Genomic DNA, 22574 nt, shown 5'->3' with positions numbered 1-22574 from the left:
TTCAAAGAACTAGCATTGGTTTCTTTGATTCTATCTAGTGATTTCCTTTATACAATCTCATTGATTTCTATTCTGATTTTCAATTGTAGTTTTCCTGGCTTACTTTGACTTTGAGCTTCCCTTGTGGCATAGCAGTAAAGAATCTGCCTGCCAAAGTAGGATACCTGGGTTCAATCCCTGGGTGGGGAAGAACCCCTGGAGAAGGAAATGGAAACTCACTCCAGTATTCCTGGCTGAGATATCCCATGGACAGAGGCACCTGGGCCACAGCCCATGGAGTTTCATCAAAGAGTCAGACATTACTGGGCAACTAAACAACACTCAGTGATCTCCATAATCCCTACAGGATGAAGATGCTCCTGAAAACAATTTCTTTCACTTTCAAGTCCAAACCTCAAGTAACTCATGGTAACATGCAGCCAAGGGAGCTTTTCTACTCTCATTCCCTTCTCTGTGCATATGAGGACCATGTGACATCTTTGCCTCTTTTTTCTTTCCTCCCTTATCTGCAATATGCACAAAAGAAGGAAAGCTTCATACTGGCTTACCAAGGTATGTGTTTTATTAGGAACAGGCATAGCAGAAATAGCTCTGCATTGTACAGAGAGTAATCATCTTGTTTTATTTTGATGGAGTATATAGTCCTATGAATGTAGAACTATTCAACATCAGATAATTATGTGCATTATCTGGTAGCCAATACAGATGTTACAGAGTATGAAGGATGGCAGATACATTTCTGCATTGAAATTGCACAATGAATGAAGAGAGGTCAGAGCAATCACTCTCAGGAACGATGAGGGGAAGCAGGTGAACGATGCTCCAGATGAGAGGGAGTTGAAGACATCAGTGAAGAAGCCAGATGATCTAACATTCCTCACACAGGAATGAAACAGAGCTGGTAAAATGGTGGCACAGAAACTAACCCATTGACAACTGGGGTGGTTTCGAGGTCCTTTGGGTCAACCACAGGTTTCAAGGTAAATTTTTGTAAAATTGTGGTCAGGAATAAAAACAGCTCCATGCGGGCCAGGCCCTCTCCCAAACAAACACGTTTTCCTGAAAATAACAAACACAGAGAGTACATATTCCTTGAATTCTGTCTTTCTGGCTGTCAGAAAGAGATTATGTAGTAGCCATTTGATGAATGTTTGAATGGATGGATGGAAAGCAGGATGACTAGGGAGACTGATGGACAAAGGGTGGACACATATGCTATCCACCTGACATCTTCCCATAGCAAATATTACTCTTTCAACAAATATTTACTGACTATTCCAAACATCTCATTAAATTATTCACATATTATAACCACAATTTCATATTTTCAGGTTTCTATCCATCTTTTTCTAGAAAGTCACATATACTGGCTATATTTTCTGATCCTAGTCTAGTAGTCCCACATGTTTCTTTTCATTCCACACAGCCTCTGTTCTCTGCTCTAAGTATACCTACTCTTCATCAACCTCCAACACACCTTGAGGTTTTATAACACACGGTTCTTTTTGGCTAAGATATGGTTCTCTTACATTTGCAGTTCCCAGTTCAAGTTTTCTTTCTAAATTTGAAATAACTGAGTCACCTCTCCAAAGCTCCAGTAATCTAGCCCAATAATGACAATGTCTCATGTGGAGGGAAAGTGCATGGGCATTGGGATTGCTGCCCCTCATTATGGACAAAGCATTTCTACCAGCCCCATAGGATTACTATGTAACTCCCAACTGATCCTTAGAAGGTATCTTGTCCTCTAAAGGACTGAGGGAAAAAAATTATTACCTGTAGAGAAAGCCATGAAATAGTCACTCTTCCTAAAGTTGCCACTCTCATCCAGGAAGTGGCCAGGATCAAATACCCCAGGGTTGGGGAATTCTTTGTCATCACGTAGCACAGAAGTCAGTGATGTTAATATATCTGTGCCCTGGAAAGAACAGATGAAGATAAACTAAACTATGGAGAAGTCACGAAGCTAGAAGGAATGCTGCAAATTGCTTAGTCCATTCCAAGGATCAATAATAAGGGATCGTCAGTCCAAAGAAGGGCAGTCATATTTTGAGGCAGACAGAAAAAGTAATAAACAAGGATAAGTTTAAGACTAGTGGCAGTGATACTGCTGAAGTGAACTTCAACAGCATCTGAAAACCTCAGTATCTAGGTCCTATGGTGTCAGACCTTATGAATCCAATCCGCTAATCATTATATTTGAATACTAGTGTCTGTTCCCACCAGGTGCTTTCTCATTTCAGTTTTCACTCATCTCATATTTGGATTATGGTTTTAAATGTAAGTCTCTATTGAACTATAAAGTTCTGGTGTTAGCTGTTCACAGTGTTTTTATAAATGAAAATATGATTTTCTGTGATAATAAGTATGGTAACAAATATTAGTGTTTACCATTGCCATGCAGATAGTCTGTCTTTATTCTAAAATATATGGTAAGGCTTCCCTGGTAGCTCATTGGTAAAGAATCCACTTGCCAATGCAGGAGACATAGTTTGATCCCTGTCCAAGAAGATCCCACATGTTGTGGAGCAGATAAGTTCAAGGCACCAAGGCACTGAACCTGTGCTCTAGAACCTGGGAACCGCAACTATTGAGCCAAATCACCACAGCTGGTGAAGCCCTTGTGCCCTAGAGCACATGCTCCACAACAAGAGAAGTCATGCAAAATGGAAAGCCCATTCACTGCAACAAAGATTAACCCCCACTCGCCACAACTAGAGAAAAGCCCGCATGTAGCAACAAAGACCCAGCACAACCAAAAACAAATGAATAAATAAATAAAATTATTTAAGAAACAAAAATACAGTAGATGTCATCACAGATTAATCCTAGATTTGAAACACAGGAAGAATGATAAACTAGAAAAATCATTTCATACCAATTCAGGTTAGTATCATCAATCTAAACATATTTTGCTAGCAAAGCTAAAACTGTTGGGTAAATGATTAAGAAAACACTATACTCTCAAAGCCCTAATGTATCATGCAAGAGATTTTGCTGTATTAAATGTAAGAAAAGGACCTCTGCTCTGGAGCAATCTGGCAAATACCACTTTATCATGTGAACAGGACTACGTAACCAATAATAATGGAATAAGTGACAGCATGAACCCTCACCTTATTTATGAAGGAAAAAAATAGACTAGAAAAGTTATTTTAAGGAAATTGAGATATTTTAAGTATAGACGGTGGATTAGATAATACCATTGTTTCAGTGATAACCCCTGGGTAGACATGCTATTATTCTTCTGTATACAATAATCACTGTTATTGAGGTATGCATACCAAAGTAAGGAGGTTTTGATGGATAGTTGAATAAATAAGTGGTTATTAATGGAAGAAATTTTCACATAATGCAATATAGTGAAATCATTCTGGCTTATCAATGATTTAACCTGAATTCTGCATTAACTAAAACAACCTGGTATGGTCTACCAAATATATGCTGTCCGTGTTCCTGCTCAGTCATGTCCAACACTTTTTGTGCCCATGGACTGTAGCCCGCCAGGCTCCTCTGGCAGGGTTTTCCAGGCAAGAATACTAGAGTGGGTTGCCATTTCCTTCTCCAGCGGCTCTTTCTGACCCAGGGATTGAACTGGTGTCTCGTGCATCTCCTGTACTGGTAAGAAGATTATTTTACCACTAAACTACCAGGCAAACTTTCTTAATTTGATTTAAAAAAATCTAACAAAATATACATAGAACATCATTCCCAATAGTGAGATGTTAATCTTAACTCTCCTTCAGATCAGAAATAAATAAAGGATGATACAAAGATATTAACCCAGATAGCAGGATAATATATACAGAAATTGCAATTAACTAGAAAGAAATTTTCAGAAATGATTTTAAATTTAGCAAGTTTGCTATATATAAGGTCATAAAAATTATAAAATCAATTATATTTTGATATCATATACAAAAAATGGAAAAGGCATTTAAAAAATTTGTAACTACAATAACCACCTTGGGAAAATTATCCCAAAAATATTCAAGCCAATGCCTGGAATAAATTATTGAAAGACATTACAGAAAGTCCTTTCAAACAGGGAGACTGTATCATATTCATATCATGATATTCAGTCTTTCTAAATTGATCTAAAATGTCACCATTCTAAAAGAAAATCCCTGCAGAGTATTTTGGTAAATTGACAAATTGATACTAACATTCAGTTGGAAATGTGGACAGCTATGGTTAGACAAACAATATAAAAGAAACAAAAAATGTGGAAGTCTTGCACTGCTACCTGTCAAAATCTGTTACAAACCTTTACAGATTAAGCTGGAAACAACACACAACCCATCAAGCCACCACACACAAGACTATTTTTACTTCTCTCACCTTGTGTTCATCGAGGGTTGTGCCCATACTGTATAAATGGGAACTTCAAGACCAATGAGGTCAGTATAAGAGAAACCAATCCTACCTTGGGGATGAGGTAGTTTCTGAAGTTAATGTCCTGGGTCACTGTATGAGGTATGCCGGTAGGGACCAGGTTAACATATCTCTGGATCTCGTGGACCACAGCGTCCATGTAGGGCATGTGGTTCCTGTCCTGCATGCAGGGGCTCCGGTGTCTGCCAATGACACGGTCAATCTCTTCCTGGACCTTAGCTGATAAAAGATAAGTAAGAAGGATGGAGAAAGAGGAAAATGCACACCATATTCCATACCAATTCAGGGATACATGAGGCATTTATGAAGGTGTCCCAACAGCATATGAACTTCCCTAGTGGTTCAGATGGTAAAGAATCTGCCTACAAGGTAGGAGACCTGGGTTCTATCCCTGGTTTGGGAAGATGCCCTAGAGCAGGAAATGGCTACTCACTCTAGTATTCCTGCCTGGAAAATTCTCTGGACAGAGGAGCATGGTGGGCTACAGTCCATGGGGTCGCAAAGGGACACAACTGAACAATTAACACTTTCTTTCACTTCAACATCATTATACACATAAACTACAAGACCAGAAAGGAAACTAAACATAGAGAGGTAATGGCCTTAGTACAGACACATGTAAGTCTCTTACAAGCCTGGCTTAAGATACATCCATACATATCTCTATATTAGCATGCATGATAAAACAAAGAGAAATGATGAAATGTTTCAAATATAAAGAGAATATACAGTCAAGAAATTACATTGGCAGATGAATGGATAAGAAAGTTGTGGTACATATACACAATGGAATATTACTCAGCTATTAAAAAGAACACATTTGAATCAGTTCTAATGAGGTGGATGAAACTGGAGCCTATTATACAGAGCAAAGTAAGTCAGAAAGAAAAACACCAATACAGTATATTAATGCATATATATGCAATTTAGAAAGATGGTTAACGACGACCATATATGCAAGACAGCAAAAGGGATACAGATATAAAGAACCGACTTTTGGACTCTGTGGGAGAAGGTGAGGGTAGGATGATTTAAGAGAATAGAATTGAAACATGTATATTGCCATATGTAAAATAGATTAGCAGTCCAAGTTTGATGCCTGAAACAGGGTACTCAAAGCTGGTGCACTGGGACAACTCAGAGGGATGGGATGGGGAGGGAGGTGGCAGGGGGGTTTGGGGATGGCAGATACATGTACACCCATGGCTGATTCATGTCAATGTATGGCAAAAACACCACAATATTGTAAAGTAATAAGCCTCCAATTAAATAAATTAATTAAAAAATACTGTCCTTCAAAAAACAAGCAAGAATAAAATATTAATTTTATATCAAAATAATACAGGTTAAAATTTAACTTATATGTGTTTTATTGTGTTTGTGTATTTTGCATGAACAATTTACGATGGTATTCACTTTATTCTCCTATTGTCAAATGCCACAGTTTGAGCATTTTAGCAGTTTCTTCTGAAATTCATGTCCTATTTTAAAATAATGACTCTTTGTTTCTATTTTTAACTTGCAAATTTTAAAACAATAATCTGAAGTCCTGGCATGGGAGCTGAGAATTTACATCTCCATCCACCACTTATACAAAATCACACACACAAACACAAAACACACACACACACATACAAAAATCCCCTTAGTCCATTTCCCCAATATATTTACACCACAATTTTTGGCTCTTAGAATATTCACTCTAACATCATTCTGACTAAATAAACATTGCTTCCCGGTAAGAAAATTATGATTGTGTTCCTTTTTGGTACTTTCTTGGACCTAACCATATTATTTTAATTCAATTCAAACAACTCTGTATCTTGATTTAGGATTGAGACTCATATTTGATTTAGGATTATTTCCTAACACTGAGGCAGATGTGTCAAACTCTTAATAATAATTTACTTATGATTCAGAAGTGACAGATACTCCATCACCTCTCTTTTGTTCTTGGTGTCTCTCCTCACCCCTGCTTTATCCACCTAATCCATTTAGCTGTGGATATTTTCCAGGCTTGCTATCTAGCAATAGCCCTGACACTTTCACTCTCCTTCATGAGCTTTTCAAATCCCCAGAGCCTATGACTTCCTCGACATGACTTCAGGCATCTGGATGAGAAAGGGGAAACTGTGGATAAAAACTGTGACAAACATACAAGACTGAAAACACCCTTTAAAACTTAATACCTAGTTTGATATTTACTCTTGAATTCTGATGCTGTTGTGAACTCTAATCTTTTATCTATGATCTGCTACACTTCTCTGAAAGTTTTTGTGATTTTCTCTTTCATCCTGGGGTTCTGAAATTTTGTGACCTTGTGTCTTAGGAAGGATGCTTTTATTTCATTCACTCTGTGAGATATGTTAAGATAATTTTCTGTCTAGATGGCAAAACTTGGAAGTCTTTTCTCCAGAGTGCTCACTCTGGAGTTTTTCTCTGGCAGCTGAATTTCAGGAAGCAGGATGGAGAAAGGAACCGAGAATCTCTGAATTCAAGAAGTGGATTCTTCCCTAATCTTTCCTCTATGTTGTGGCCTCACTCTTTTTCCCTGTCTCTGCCAAGCATCCTGAGTGTAGGACCTCTTAGATTCCATTTCTCTAGACAGTAAACCTCTCTCATCCTATTAGAGAATCAAAGTTACCTGATAAAAGGAGTTATCAAAGACTCGTGGCTGGGAGAGCTACTTTTATCAGCCTTTGTCTCCTCTATCTTTTTTGAATCTAGGTACTTCCCAATTCAGAACCTTTAAGACTTTAAGAACATAAATGACTTCTTCTTATTTAATGATACCGCTCTCATGGTTGAAAGTGAGGAGTCGTTGAAGAACCTCTTGATGAGGGTGAAAGAGGAAAGTGATAAAGTCGGCTTAAAACTCAACATTCAAAAATCTAAGATCATGGAATCCAGTCCCATCACTTCAAGGCAAATAAAGAGGAAACAGTGAAAGTAGTGACAGATTTTATTTTCTTAGGCTCTGAAATCACTGCAGATGGTGACTGCAGCCATGAAATTAAAAGACGCTTGCTCTTTGGAAGGAAAACTATGACAGACCAGACCAGAGTAATAGGAAGCAGAGACATCATGTTGCTGACAAAATTCTATATAGTCAAAGGTATGGCCTTTCCAGTAGTTGTGTATGGATGTGAGAGTTGGACCATAAAGAAGGCTGAAGCACTGAAGAATTGATGCTTTTGAATTGTGGTGCTGGAGAAGACTCTTGAGAGTCCTTTGGACTACAAGGAGATCAAACAAGTTAATCTTAAAGGAAATCAACCCTGAATATTCAAAGGAAGGGCTGATGCTGAAGCTGAAGCTTCAATACTCTGGATACCTGATACAAAGAGCCAACTCATTGGAAAAGACCCTGATGCTGGGAAAGATTGAAGGTAAAAGGAGAAGGGAGCAGCAGAAGATGAGATGGTTAGATAGCATCACCGACTCAATGGACATGAATTTGAGCAAACTCTGGGAGATACTAAAGGACAGGGGAGCCTGATGTGCTGCAGTCTATGGGGTTGCAAAGAACTGGACACAACTCAGTGACTGAACAACTTCATCCTCTCTACTGACTTCATTGTCACCCCTCAATATGCTCTCTGTATTTCAGAAATCTGTTGAATATTTGTTGGCTGCTTCTTGACCTCCTTTCCTCCAACTTTAAAAGGCTAATTCTTATATGTTATAATCATTTCAGGGCTATTCTGACACTAATCAAGGCAATGTATGTTTCTAAACAGTGACGCATAGCCATAATCCTTTAAAAATTAATTTCTAACAGAAAGTTCTTGTGAAAGGTAAAATTCTTGACTCATCAAAATGCACTTTTTGGCAATGACTGCTTTTCCGAAAAGAAACTTATGGACCAATAAAATTCCTTTACATAATTATCTTAAGCCAATTTATTGTCAGTCTAACTCTTCAGAGAACTTCCTAGACTATGGAAATTATATCAGGCAGCTTCACTAAATTTCTATGATTTCCAATTATGCTTCACTAAGGAGCATTTCCATTTTCCCAACACTGGCTTTTTTTTTTTTTTTCTTTTGTTTTGATTTTTGGCCACCCTCCACAGCGCATGGGACCTTAGCTCTCCAAACTGGGATTGAACCCATACCCCATGAATTGGAGGTGGAGTTGTAAACACTAGACCACCGAGTAGTCCTCAGACACTGTTGTTTGGAACATCTCATTTTCAGAATGAAGGGCCATCACAGTTACATTTCCATGGTAAAACCAACGCAGCTCCAGGTCAATTCATGCTGGCCATGCCTACTACACATGACCTCCCATGAAATTCAGATGCTACAGTGTTGATGTTCTTACCATTCACAGAATTTTCACTCCTCTCAGTCATCTCATATTATGTAAAGATGTCACATTACTATCCCTTTATTAAATTTGAGAAAAATGAAGCTGCTCAGAAACTTAAATAGTTTTCTGAGAGAAACAAGGTGGAATACTTTCAAGCAGTTTTCCTTCATCTCTTCTGCAGTCACCCTGCCCACCATATTATCATACCTGTGACCTCAGGGTGTTTCAGCAGGAGGAGGAGCCCATATCTCAGTGTGGTGCTCGTTGTTTCTGTCCCAGCTGCAAACAAATCCAATATAGTGTTTGCCAAGTTTTCATCTGTATACACCAGTTCGTGATTGTGCTTTTCCTAGGAATAATTTAATTAAAAAGTTACAAATATACAAAAAAGGAAGAAGCATGGACCACTATCAGCTAAAAAACCAAGTTGACACAAATCATTCCTGAGGAAGTCCAGGCATGGACTTACTAAATAAAAACTTTTAGATAAATGCCTTAAATATGCTTAAACCACTGATGAAAATCATCAAGAATGAAAGAAAATCTGAAAAGTATATGAACAAGTACAGAATAATGAGAAAGTTTCTATAAAAGTAAACCAAACAGAGTTTTTTAATTAAAAAAAAAATGCAATCCCTGAAGATTTAAAAATTTACCAGAAAGTTTGAATAATAGACTACAGGAAACTCAAGAAAGAAACAGCAAGCCTGAAGAAAGGATAAAAATTTGCAGCGTGATTATCAGAAAGAAAAAAGAATAAAGAAAGTAAACAGATCTTAAGGGACCCATGGAACTCAATCAATTGTAGTAACATACACTTTATAGAGTCCCAGAAGAGATATCAGGAAGGAATAAGTATTTAAAATAAGAATGGCTTAAAACTTCCAAAATTTTGCAAAGTACCTGAATCTAGAAATCCAAAAAGTTAAACTCCAAGAAAGATAAAACCAAACAGACTCACAGTAAGGCATATTTTAGTAAAACTGTTAAAAGCCAAAGCAAAGGAGAGAATGTTCAAAGCATCCAGAGAATAGTAACTTGTCATATACAAAGACTCATCTATATGATAACATTTCATTTTTTCCACAAAAACTGTAGAGGCCAAAAATCAGTGGAAAGATATATTTAAAATCTTGATGGTAATTATGTCCACCAAGATTTTTGTATGTGGCAAAACTATCCCTCCATAAAATAGGAGATATAAGACACCCCAAAATAAAGGGTAAGGAGTTCCTGGTTAACAAAACCAAAGATAGAAGACGATAATTCAAAGCCAGATTGATAAAGTTCCTTGTTAAAAATATGTATGTAGGCAAATAGAAAAGTAAAAGCTACTATTGTTGTTGTTGCTCAGTCACCAAGTCGCATCTAACGCTTTGGAACCCCAAGGACTGCAGCGTGCCAGGCTTCCCTCTCTGTCACCATCTCCTGGAGTTTGCACAAGTTCATGTCCACTGAATCGGTGATACCATTCACCGTCTGAGATGATTCATCCTCCAATCATCTCATCCTCTGTCAGAGCCCTCAGTATTTCCTAGCATTGGGGCCTTTTCCAATGAATTGGCTGTGTGCATCAGGTGGCCAAAGTACTGGAACTTCAGCTTCAGCATTAGTCCTTCCAATGAATATTCAGGGTTGATTTCCTTTAAGATTGACTGGTTTGATCTCCTTGCCATCCAAGGAACTCTCAAGAGCCTTCTCCAGCATCACAGTTCTGTACAGTTTAGTCCAGTCACTCAGTCATGTCCAACTCTTTGCAACCCCATAAATCACAGCAGGCCAGGCTCTCTGTCCATCACCAACTCCTGGAGTTTACTCAAACTCATGTCCATCGAGTCGGTGACGCCATCCAGCCATCTCATTCTCTGTCATCCCCTTCTCCTCCTGCCCCCAATCCCTCCCAGCATCAAGGTCTTTTTCGAGCCAACTCTTCACATGAGCTGGCCAAAGTATTGGAGTTTCAGCTTTAGCTTCAGTCCTTCCAATGAACACCCAGGACTGATTGCTTTTAGTATGGACTAGATGTTTCTGCTTTTTAATATGATTATACAGTGGAAGTGAGAAATAGATTTAAGGGACTAGATCTGATAGACAGAGTGCCTGATGAATTATGGATGGAGGTTCATGAGATTGTACAGGAGACAGGGGTCAAGACCATCCCCATTGAAAAGAAATGCAAAAAAGCAAAATGGCTGTCTGAGGAGGGCTTACAAATAGCTGTGAAAAGAAGAGAAGTGAAAAGCAAAGGAGAAAAGAAAGATATTCCTATTTGAATGCAGAGTTCCAAAGAATAGCAAGGAGAGATAAGAAAGCCTTCCTCAGCGATCAATGCAAAGAAATAGAGGAAAACAATAAGATGGGGAAAACTAGAGATCTCTTCAAGAAAATTAGAGATACCAAGGGAACATTTCATGCAAAGATGGGCTCAATAAAGGACAGAAATGGTATGGACCTAACAGAAGCAGAAGATACTAAGAAGAGGTGGCAAGAATACACAGAAGAACTATACAAAAAAGATCTTCATGACCCAGATAATCACGATGGTGTGATCACTCAACTAGAGCCAGACATCCTGGAATGTGAAGTCAAGTGGGCCTTAGGAAGCATCACTACAAACAAAGTAGTGGAGGTGATGAAATTCCAGCTGAGCTATTTCAAATCCTGAAAGATGATGCTGTGAAAGTGCTGTGCTGAATATGCAGCAAATTTGGAAAACTCAGCAGTGGCCACAGGACTGGAAAATGTCAGTTTTCATTCCAATCCCAAAGAAAGGCAACGCTAAAGAATGGTCAAACTACCGCACAATTGCACTCATCTCACACGCTAGTAGCACCACAATTAGAAAGCACCAATTCTTTTGCGCTCTGCCTTCTTTATTGTCCATCTCTCAGATCCATACATGAGTACTGGAAAAACCATAGCCTTGACTATACTGACCTTTGTTGGCAAAGTAATGGCTCATCTTTTGAATATGCTATCTAGGTTTGTTATGGCTTTCAAGGCTGCAGTCACTGATTTTAGATACCAAGAAGAGGAAATCTATCACTGCTTCTACTGTATTCTAATAGAATAGCCTCATTTCATTTTTTAACTTATGTAAAAGAAAAAATTATTAAAATATCATTATAAATAAATGAGTCTAGGCACAAAATATAGAGATATAATTTTATACACCAGTGAAATAAGGGGGTGAAGTTGGATGGGAGCCGAGTAACTGTATGTGATTTGAGGCTACTGAAGAATCAGTTCATACTGAATTGTTATGAATTGAGAATGGTAACAGCAATCTCTTTTAAAAGTACTAAGAGATTAATTTTATAACACAAACATTTTGAAAAGAAATAAAAAGTTACACTAGAAAATAGTAGATCAAACAAAAATAAGGCTATACTGAAGGAATTGAGAAGCAAAATTATAAAATACATTAGAGGAAAAAATTACAGGGCAGAAAAAAGTCCTTCAATATGACAGATCTCTTTGAAACTCATGATTTAAGACAGATATTGAAGGAATAAAATTTTAAACTATTTTATAGAAATATTCCACTACATATCCACAATAAATCTATAGCAATATAGTATATAATTTAGCCGCAAAAGAAGGAAATCCTGATGTCTGTGACAACATGGATGGGCCTTGTATTTGTCATGCTAAGTAAAATAAATTAGACACAGAAAGACAAATACCACGTGATCAAATTATATGTGAAATATTCTAAAAACTTGATCTCAGAGAGAACACATTGGTGGCTCCCAGAGACTGGAGAAGAGGTCAAAATAAGTGAAGGTAACCAAAGGTACAAATATTCAGCTATAAAATAAATAAGTCTTAGTGATGTAATATACAGCATTATGACTGTAGTTAATGACATATTCCCTTATTGAATTGCTGAGAGTAAATCCTGATTGACAAGCAAAAATCTATAACTATGTGTGGTAATAAATGTTAATTATAAATACTGTAATAATCATTTTGTAATACATGGAATCATTATGTAGTACACCTATAACTAACTGTTACATAAGTGTACATGTTACAGGTTAACTATTCTCAAAAAAAAAAAAAAACCACAAAACCTGTTTGTTGTACAAGAAACTCACTTGAGATGCTAAAACACAAATATATTGAATAAGAAAGAAGGAAAGAGATTTTGTAAGCTATGAGTAGCCACATAAAGCTAGATTGGCTATATTAATATTAGAAAAAAGTTTATCAAAAATAGTTTAAATGGAAAAAATAAGAATGGGATGTTTTACACTGGACTAAGAAAGGTGAATTCATCAAGAAGTTCAGTTCAGGTCAGTTGCTCAGTTGTGTCCGACTCTTTGTGACCCCATGACTGCAGCACACCAGGCCTTCCTGTCCATCACCAGCTCCCAGAGTTTACTCAGACTCATGTCCATTGAGTCAGGGGTGCCATCTATCCATCTCATCCTCTGTCGTCCCCTTCTCCTCCTGTCCTCAATCTTTCCCAGCATCAGGGTCTTTTCAAATGAGTCACTTCTTCCCATTAGGTGGCCAAAGTACTGGAGTTTCAGCTTCAACATCAGTCCTTCCAATGAACACCCAGAACTGATCTCCTTTAGGATGGACTGGTTGGATCTCCTTGCAGTCCAAGGGACTCTCCCGAGTCTTCTTCAACACCACAGTTCAAAAGCATCAATTCTTCTGCACTCAGCTTTCTTTATAGTCCAGCTCTCACATCCATACATGACTACTGGAAAAACCATAGCCTTGACTAGATGGACCTTTGTGGGCAAAGTAATGTCTCTGCTTTTTAATATGTTGTCTAGGTTGGTCATAACTTTCCTTCCAAGGAGTAGAGTCTTTTAATTTCATGGCTGTAATCACCATCTGCAGTGATTTTGGGGCCAAGAAAAGTAAAGTCAGCCACTGTTTCCACTGTTTCCCCATCTATTTGCCATGAAGTGATGGAGCCAGGTGCCATGATCTTAGTTTTCTGAATGCTGAGCTTTAAGTCAACTTTTCCACTTTCCTTTTTCACCTTCATGAAGAGGCTCTTTCCATTCCAGCTTGCACTTTTTCCAGCCCAGTGTTCCTCATGATGTACTCTGCATATAAGTTAAATAAGCAGGGTGACAATATACAGCCTTGACGTACTCCTTTTCCTATTTGGAACCAGTCTGTTGTTCCATGTCTAACTGTTGCTTCTTGACCTGCATACAGATTTCTCAAGAGTCAGGTCAGGTGGTCTTGTATTCCCATCTCTTTCAGAATTTTCCACAGTTTATTGTGATCCACACAGTCAAAGGCTTTTGCATAGTCAATAAAGCAGAAATATACGTTTTTCTGGAACTCTCTTGTTTTTTCAATGATCCAGTGGATGTTGGCAGTTTGATCTCTGGTTCCTCTGCCTCTTCTAAAACCAGCTTGAACTTCTGGAAGTTCACAGTTCACATATTGCTGAAGCGTGGCTTGGAGAATTTTGAACATTACTTTACTAGCATGTGACATGAGTGCAATTGTGCAGTTGTTTGAGCATAAACATGTATTTGTTGAGCAACAGAGCCCCCAAAATATATGAAGCAAACATTGAAAAACCCAACAGGATAAATGCAGAGTTCTACAGTAATCGTGCAAGACTTCAGTATCCAACTTTCAACAATGGATAGTACTACTAGACAAAAGATTGGTGAGCAAACATAAAAACCTGAACAACACTAGAATCAACTATACTCACAGACATATAAGGAAAACTTCACTCAAGAATAGCAGAATATACATGCTTCTCCAGTGCACATACAATATTCTCATGTTAGATCACAAACAATTCTCAACAAACTCAAAAAGATTAAAAAAAAAAAAGATACAACCTATCTTCTCTGACCACAGTAAAAAGAGGCTAACCATTAATAGAAGAAAGACAGTGAAGTTGTGTCTGACTCTTTGTGATCCCATTGCCCGCCAAATTCCTCTGCCTATGGGATTCTCCAGGCAAGAATAATGGAGTGGGTTGTCATTTCTTTCTCCAGGGGAATCTTCCTGACCCAGTGATTGAACCTGGGTCTCCTGCATTGCAGGCAGACTCTTTATGGTCTGAGCCACCTGAGAATCCCCTAAATATCAATAGCAGAATGAAAAATTAAAAATTCACAAATATATAAATGTAGAAAAATAAATCTGATAGTTCTACATGTAAAGACCTTGGAAGCTTCAACTCCATTCCTAAAAACAATTAAAAAGCTGAGCAGACTAAAAAATAAACTTTTCAAAGACTCTTAAGAGTGTTGAGCACAAAGGGAACACCAATGCTCCCTAGACTGGAGAGGTTGACAGGGGAATACAGGGAGTCAGACTTACCAAAAGGAGCTTCAGTGAGTGAAAAGAACCATTAGAACAAGTATCAGGGAAGGAAAAATCTGAATTGTAATAAAGAAATCGCTCAAGGTTTAGCATGAACAACTTTGAGAGACAGGGTGACCCCATCTTCCAGGGGCCATCAAATTTTTTTGAGATTTATCTCTAGGAGCTTTAGCAAGTTCTCAAAGTACAGCTGGAGAAAAAACAAACAAAACAACCTTTATGCTTCCAGCAGGGGAAGGGCAAAAGGAGTGTTTTTATTTTTTATTTTTTTAAAAGGAGTGTTTTTAAAATATATCAGAGCACTCGATTCTTCTTAAAAAATCTTGCCGTCAACAGAAACTAGCTAATCAATAGCCTCACCTGCTGGGGTATTATCAGAGCCTAACTGACTGAAGGAAAGGGAAATAATCCAGTCAGCTCTAGCATTCCATGTGAGGGAAGAAAAATATTCAACTCTAGTCTACTAAACCTGTCTTTTCCCATCTAAGGAAGGAGAAAAACACGTGTGAAGCTCACAGTCCAGAAGCAAAGGTTTGTTTAATGTGTGAGACCGATTCATAGGACTATAGAATGTTTCCCCTCCTCACACATGTCACCATCACATTACGAAATGACTATTTGTAACAGTTCCTTTCACCAAGCACATCATGTTCACCATTCAACAAGAAATTACAAGGCATACCAAAAGGCAAAAACCAAAATTTGACAGAGCAAGCATCAAAACCAGACATGACAGGGATGTGGAATTATCAGACTAGGACATAAAATTATATTCCTCTGCTCATGGATTTAAAGGATAAAGTAGAAACCATGCAAGATCAGATTGGAAATGTAAGGAGAGACATAGAAATCCTAAAAAAGAATCAAAAAGAAATGCTAGAGATCAAAAACACTGTAACAGAAATAAAGAATGCCTTTGATGGGCTTCTCAGCACACAGGACACAGCTGAAGAAAGAATCTCTATCTTGAGGAAATCTCAATAGAAACCACCAATGCAAATAGACCAAAGACTTTTAAAAAAGAGAAAAAAAGCATATCCAAGGACTATGAGACAAGTTCAAAATGTGTAACTTATTCGTGATTGGAGATGTAGAAAAAAGAGAAAAAGGAACACAGAAGAAATATTTGAAACAATAATGACTGAGAATTTCCCTAAATTAATATCACATACTAAACCACCAATTAAGAAAATTTAAGGAACATAAACAAAATATATATCAAAAAAGCAAAACATAATCAAAAAGCTCCTGCACCTAGGCATATATTTTTATATTATTAAAATAAATAAATAAATAAATATTTTAAAATTCTGAAAAAAAGAGGAAAATAGAATCTTACTTATTAAAGAACAATAAGAAGAATCGTTCTAACTTCTCCTTACATACCTCAGAAGCAAAAGGACAGTGGAGTGAAATATTTAAAACATCAAGAGAAAGAAATCACCAACCAAGACTGTGAACCCTGAAAAATGATACTTCATTAGGGAAAGAGAAATGAAGACTTTCTTGGGGGGAAAAAATCCTGAAAATCAAAAATTGAGAGAATTTGTTGCCAATAGAACCACCTTGCAAGAATTAAGAGAATTTTTCAGAGAGAAGGAAAATCACATAGGTGAGAAACACATCTATTTAAATGAAGAGCTACAAAGAATAAGTGAAGGTTAAAAAAAGGTATTTTCTTTGTTCTTAATTGATCTCAAAGCTAAAAGTTTGTTCAAAATAATAACAATGAATTTAATTGGGTAATGCTTATGAATATGTCATACAAATATATATGCTTATATAAAAGTGGGAAGAATGATAGCCTGATACAAGGAATGGAAGGGAAGAATCAAAATTATTTTGCTACTACCTGTGAAATGGTGCTGAAACAACTAGGTAAGCTCAAGGAAAGGAGTGAAGTTAAGTCAGCCTCACTTCATACACAAAAGGTAACTCAGAATAGATGAAAACTTTAATGTAAGAGCTAAACAATATAACACTCTTAGAAGAAACAGTGGTAAATCTTCACAGACACAAACTTGGCAACAGATCCTTAGATTTGACACCAAGTTACAAATATATGTGTATATATTTGTCTTATATATGTATTTGTCTGATACATATGCTGGACTTCATCAAATAAAAAATGTTGTGTATCAAAGTAAAAATATTTGTGTATCAAAAGACATAATTGAAGATCTGAAATGACAACTATAAATTGAAAGAAAAAACTGGCATTTTATATATATGTAAGGGCATAATGCACAAAATATCAAATTTTACCGCTCAATGACAAAGACAAGCAACACAATTTTAAAATGGCAAAGAACTTGAATAATATTTTTCCAAAGGAGATATAAAAATGGGTAACAACCCACAGTTCAGTTCAGTTCAGTCACTCAGTTGTGCCCGACTCTTTGCGACCCCATGAGCTGCAGCATGCCAGGTCTCCCTGTCCATCACCAACTCCCGGAGTTCATCCAAACTCATGTCCATTGAGTCGGTGATGCCATCTAACCATCTCATCCTCTGTCATTCCCTTCTCCTCCTGCCCTCAAATCTTTCCCAACATCAGGGTCTTTTCAAATGAGTCAGCTCTTTGCATCAGGTGGCCAAAGTATTGGATTTTCAGCTTCAACATCAGTCCTTCCAATGAACACCCAAGATTGATCTCCATTAGGATGAACTGGTTTGGATCTCCTTGCAGTCCAAGGGACTCTCAAGAGTCTTCTCCAACACCACAGTTCAAAAGCATCAATTCTTCTGTGCTCAGCTTTCTTTATAGTCCAACTCTCATATCCATACATGACTACTGGAAAAACCATAGCCTTGACTAGATGGACCTTTGTGGACAAAGTAATATTCTTTTAAGTATGCTGTCTAGGTTGGTCATAACTTTCCTTCCAAAGAGTAAGCATCTTTTAATTTCATCGCTGCAAACACCATCTGCAGTGATTCTGGAGCCCCCCAAAATAAAGTCAGCCACTGTTTCCCCATCTATTTGCCATGAAGTGATAGGACCAGATGCTAAGATCTTAATTTTCTGAATGTTGAGCTTTAAGCCATCTTTTTCACTCTCTTTCACTTTCATCAAGAAGCTCTTTAGTTCTTCTTCACTTTCTGCCATAAGGGTGGTGTTAACTGCATATCTGAGGTTATTGTTATTTCTCCCAGCAATCTTGATTCCAGGTTGTGATTCCTCCAGCCCAGCATTTCTCATAATGTACTCTGCATATAAGTTAAATAAGCAGGGTGACAATATACAGCCTTGACATACACCTTTCCTGATTTGGAACCAGTCTGTTGTTCCATGTCCAGTTCTAACTGTTGCTCCTGATCTGCATACAGATTTCTCAAGAAGCAGGTCAGGTGATCTGGTCTTTCCATTTCTTTCAGAATTTTCCATGGTTTATTGTGATCCACACAGTCAAAGGCTTTAGCATAGTCAATAAAGCAGAAATAGAAGTTTTTCTGGAACTCTCTTGCTTTTTTTGATGATCAGCGAATGTTGGCAATTTGATCTCTGGTTCCTCTGCCTTTTCTAATTCCAGCTTGAACAGCTGGAAGTTCATGGTTCACGTATTGCTGATGCCTGGCTTGGAGAATTTTGAGCATTACTTTACTAGAATAAGAGATGAGTTCAATTGTGTGGTAGCTTGAACATTCTTTGGCATTGCCTTTCCTTGGGATTGGAGTGAAAACTGACCTTTTCCAGTCCTGTGGTCATTGCTGAGTTTTCAAATTTGCTAACATATTGAGTGCAGCACTTTCACAGCATCATCTTTTAGGATATGAAATAGCTCAACTGGAATTCCATCACCAGTGGCTAGTTTTGGAATTCCAAAAACAAGACCAAGAGCTGACTGTGGCTCAGATCATGAACTCCTTATTGCCAAATCCACACTTAAGTTGAAGAAAGTGTGGAAAACCACTAGACCATTCAGGTATGACCTAAATCAAATCCCTTATGATTATACAGTGGAAGTGAGAAATAGATTTAAGGGACTAGATCTGATAGAGTGCCTGATGAACTATGGATGGAGGTTCATGACATTGTATAGGAGACAGGGATCAAGACTATCCCCAAGAAAAAGAAATGCAAAAAGCAAAATGGCTGTCTGAGGAGGCCTTACAAATAGAGGTGAAAGAAGAGAAGTGAAAAACAAAGGAGAAAAAGAAAGAAATACCCATTTGAATACAGAGTTCCAAAGAATAGCAAGGAGAGATAAGAAAGCCTTCCTCAGCGATCAATGCAAAGAAATAGAGGAAAATAATAAGATGGGAAAGACTAGTGTTCTCGTCAAGAAAATGAGAGATACCAAGGGAACATTTCATGCAAAGATGGGCTCAATAAAGGACAGAAATGGTATGGACCTAACAGAAGCAGAAGATATTAAGAAGAGGTGGCAAGAATACATAAAAGAACTAAACAAAAAAGATCTTCACGATCTAGATAACAACCCATAAACATCCTACAAAAATATGTTCAACATCATCGTTCATTCAGTTCAGTTCAGTTCAGTTCAGTCGCTCAGTCGTGTCTGACTCTTTGCGACCCCATGAATCACAGCACGCCAGGCCTCCCTGTCCATCACCAACTCCCGGAGTCTACCCAAACCCATGCCTCAGAATCAGTCCTTCCAATGATTATTCAGGGTTGATTTTCTTTAGGATTGACTGATTTGCTATCCTTACAATCTAAGGGACTCTCAAGTTCTCCAGCACCACAATTTGAAAGCATCAATTCTTTGGCACTCAGCCTTTTTTATGGTCCAACTCTCACATCCATACATGACTACTGGAAAAACCATAGCTTTAACTATATGGACCTATGCTGGCAAAGAGATGTCTCTGATTAAAAAAAAAAAAAGAAAACAACCAGTAATTAAAATGACCAGATGAAAGTGTAAGGGCTGACATTCAGACTACAGGAAAAGATGTCAAATTACACAAATAAACCCTCAAATTTTGGGTCAGTTGATTTTTGACAAAGATGCCGAGATGATTCATGTGGGGAAAATAGTCTTTTCAACACATGATGCATGATTCATGCTCACAGACATGTAACTCCAACTCCATATCTCTGGCAATTCATTTTACTTCACACAAAATTAAGGCTTCTTTTCCACCCACCTACTCTTGCCCATCACTGGCCAATATATATGGCATTATATATACAGCATTCACCTATCTGAAATTCCCTACCTTGCCCTTCAGTGCTAATATATTCAGATTTATTTCCAACCACCTGACATGCAAAAAGTTTGGCTAGATTAAGCCAGTCTTTTCCATTTTCTCATACAGTGTGTGCAATGATCATGTCCAACATCATATCATACCATGATATTTGTATTTTCTAACTTGTTTCTAAATGTTTCCATTTCACCTGAGTGTCATTCTGCCTTTCCATAGGTGTATTATTAGTATGTGAAGAGTAGAATCAATATATTCAACTGATTAAACACTTAAATGTTATATCTTCCACAATAGATTCTTACTATAGATTTATGCACAATTCAAATACTTGTCAGCATAGAATGCCAAATGACTGAAATATCTCCAGTAAATTCAATGACCCCCCAAACTGCATAAGCAACCAAGTTACTGAGTTGTCATTAACATTTTACCTGCTCCATCTTGATTAGGAAACAATCAATAAAATCCCGGGGATTGTTAATGTCCAGGGATGTTTGGTGTTCTCTTGCTTTCTCAAAAATATAACTCTTTAAATTAGCACAGTTTTTAAGGAATTTGTTATGGCTCCCTGGGAAATAATCAATGAGAGCAGGGAAAGTATTGCAGACCTAGAAAAGAAAACAATAGTGTATTAAATAAAGAACACTTAATGAAAATTTATATACTATATGCCCATCCTTTGTGAGCAGCCATGTTAAAATAGTAATATAACATGGTCTCTGTATTGAAGGAAATATTTATTTCACAATACACAGTATCTATGTTGATAGATGTATTTGAGGAAGAAAATTCAACCCAGGGATGAAAGAGGATAATAATTTCCTATATTCACACATCAAGTTTATAGTATAAAATCATCCTTATATCAATTATCTTATTATTTTTTTACAACAAGTTTTCCCTACAATCATGAAATAAGGGATGGATTTACATTTTATAGATGACAATAGAGGTTAAGAGAATTTGGATAACTTGATATGCACAGAGTTGATTCCTGATGTTTCTATTTCTGTTTAGTAGCCTCAAATATAAAATCAGTATTTTAGAACCTAGAAGGTTCACAAGACAAAATGAAACACAATTCAACATTTTATGGATAAAGTAGCTGGGAATCAGAGCAATTAAGTGACCTTTCTGAGGTCACACCATTTTCTTTTAGGCAGAGGGCAGAACATGTCAGTTTAGCACAGGGTACACCTATGAGATTTGTTTATGGTTCCTACACCAAGGAAACAATCATTTCGTCATCCCCAAAGCAATTATTTTGTCAGTCAGGATGCCAACTGAAGTATCAAACTCTCCTATCCTAGTCAGTGTCCACTGGCAGCACTCTCCCCCTTAAAGGAGATCTTCTCTTCCTTCCCCAAAGCAGATATTTCTGCCAATTAATATGCTGAAGTAGTAACTAAGTAGAGACTGAATGACTAGACTTGTGGGCAATGGAAGCCTTTCCAGATGGGTCTGGAAGTCCATCTACTGCTGTGGGCATGCTTTGGAGAAGTCACCGAAGTACTTTATGGAAAAACCACTGAAGAGAGTCAACAGGACTGAATTGCAGTTCTGTATTATTCTGGGCATGTATTTTCCTGTCTATTCTTTTTTTTTTTTTTTTAATTTTTCCATTTATTTTTATTAGTTGGAGGCTAATTACTTTACATCATTACAGTAGTTTTTGTCATACATTGAAATGAATTAGCCATGGATTTACATGTATTCCCCATCCCAGTCCCCCCTCCCACCTCCCTCTCCACCCGATCCCTCTGGGTCTTCTCAGTGCACCAGGCCCGAGCACTTGTCTCATACACCCAACCTGGGCTGGTGATCTGTTTCACCCTAGATAATATACATGTTTCAATGCTGTTCTCTTGAAACATCCCACCCTCGCCTTCTCCCAGAGTCCACAAGTCTGTTCTATACATCTGAGTCTCTTTTTCTGTTTTGCATGTAGGGTTATCGTTACCATCTTTCTAAAGTCCATATATTCTTAAAGGGCTCAGCCATCTACCCCAGATGAGCACTCCACGATGCTGTAGGCAGGACTGTGCTCTTCATACATTCACCTCACAGCTTTGTACAGAGAGAGATCTGGACCTCACACAAAAGAGAGCAGAAATGATTCCTTGAGAAGAAAGGAATTTAGCCTCACCTGCAGCCATGGAGAGCTCAGAATTCTGGCGTTTTCATTAAACATTTTCATCATATCTAGAAAAACCTGATCTTTATACTCAAAACGGTTCTGGAAAATAATGGAGCAGATCACATTGCAGGGAGCACAGCCCAGGATGAAAGTGGGATCACAGGGCAACCCTAAAGAACAACAATTTAAACACATCATTAAAGCATACATGTGAAAAACATTTTGC

At 37.6% G+C, this 22574-nt stretch overlaps 1 protein-coding gene across 1 annotated transcript; it reads right to left on the bottom strand.

Moving 5' to 3' along the window:
- Nucleotides 1–540: 540 nt before the first annotated feature.
- LOC110151485 (cytochrome P450 2C42-like) lies at nucleotides 541–22568 on the bottom strand. Its single transcript, XM_070464654.1, has 6 exons — nucleotides 22358–22568; nucleotides 20643–20819; nucleotides 8917–9058; nucleotides 4427–4614; nucleotides 1777–1918; nucleotides 541–1059 (listed from the first exon to the last, which is right to left on the bottom strand). The coding sequence occupies exons 1-6, from the start codon at nucleotides 22556–22558 to the stop codon at nucleotides 878–880; spliced, it is 1032 nt and encodes a 343-aa protein (XP_070320755.1). The 5' UTR covers nucleotides 22559–22568; the 3' UTR covers nucleotides 541–877.
- Nucleotides 22569–22574: the final 6 nt, after the last annotated feature.

This window comes from Odocoileus virginianus, unplaced genomic scaffold (assembly GCF_023699985.2).
Source record: "Odocoileus virginianus isolate 20LAN1187 ecotype Illinois unplaced genomic scaffold, Ovbor_1.2 Unplaced_Contig_49, whole genome shotgun sequence".
In the NCBI taxonomy this organism is placed as follows: domain Eukaryota; kingdom Metazoa; phylum Chordata; class Mammalia; order Artiodactyla; family Cervidae; genus Odocoileus; species Odocoileus virginianus.
This window is presented reverse-complemented; position numbering and strand designations above follow the sequence as displayed.

Excerpts from the sequence above, each read along its gene's own strand:
- LOC110151485 (XM_070464654.1), bottom strand. The coding sequence starts at position 22,558 with ATGTATGCTTTAATGATGTGTTTAAATTGTTGTTCTTTAGGGTTGCCC. Across the intron at positions 20,820-22,357 it reads TGAGCTCTCCATGGCTGCAG|GTCTGCAATACTTTCCCTGC; the intron begins GTGAGGCTAAAT and ends TTTCTTTTCTAG. Across the intron at positions 1,919-4,426 it reads GAAACTACCTCATCCCCAAG|GGCACAGATATATTAACATC; the intron begins GTAGGATTGGTT and ends TGTTCTTTCCAG.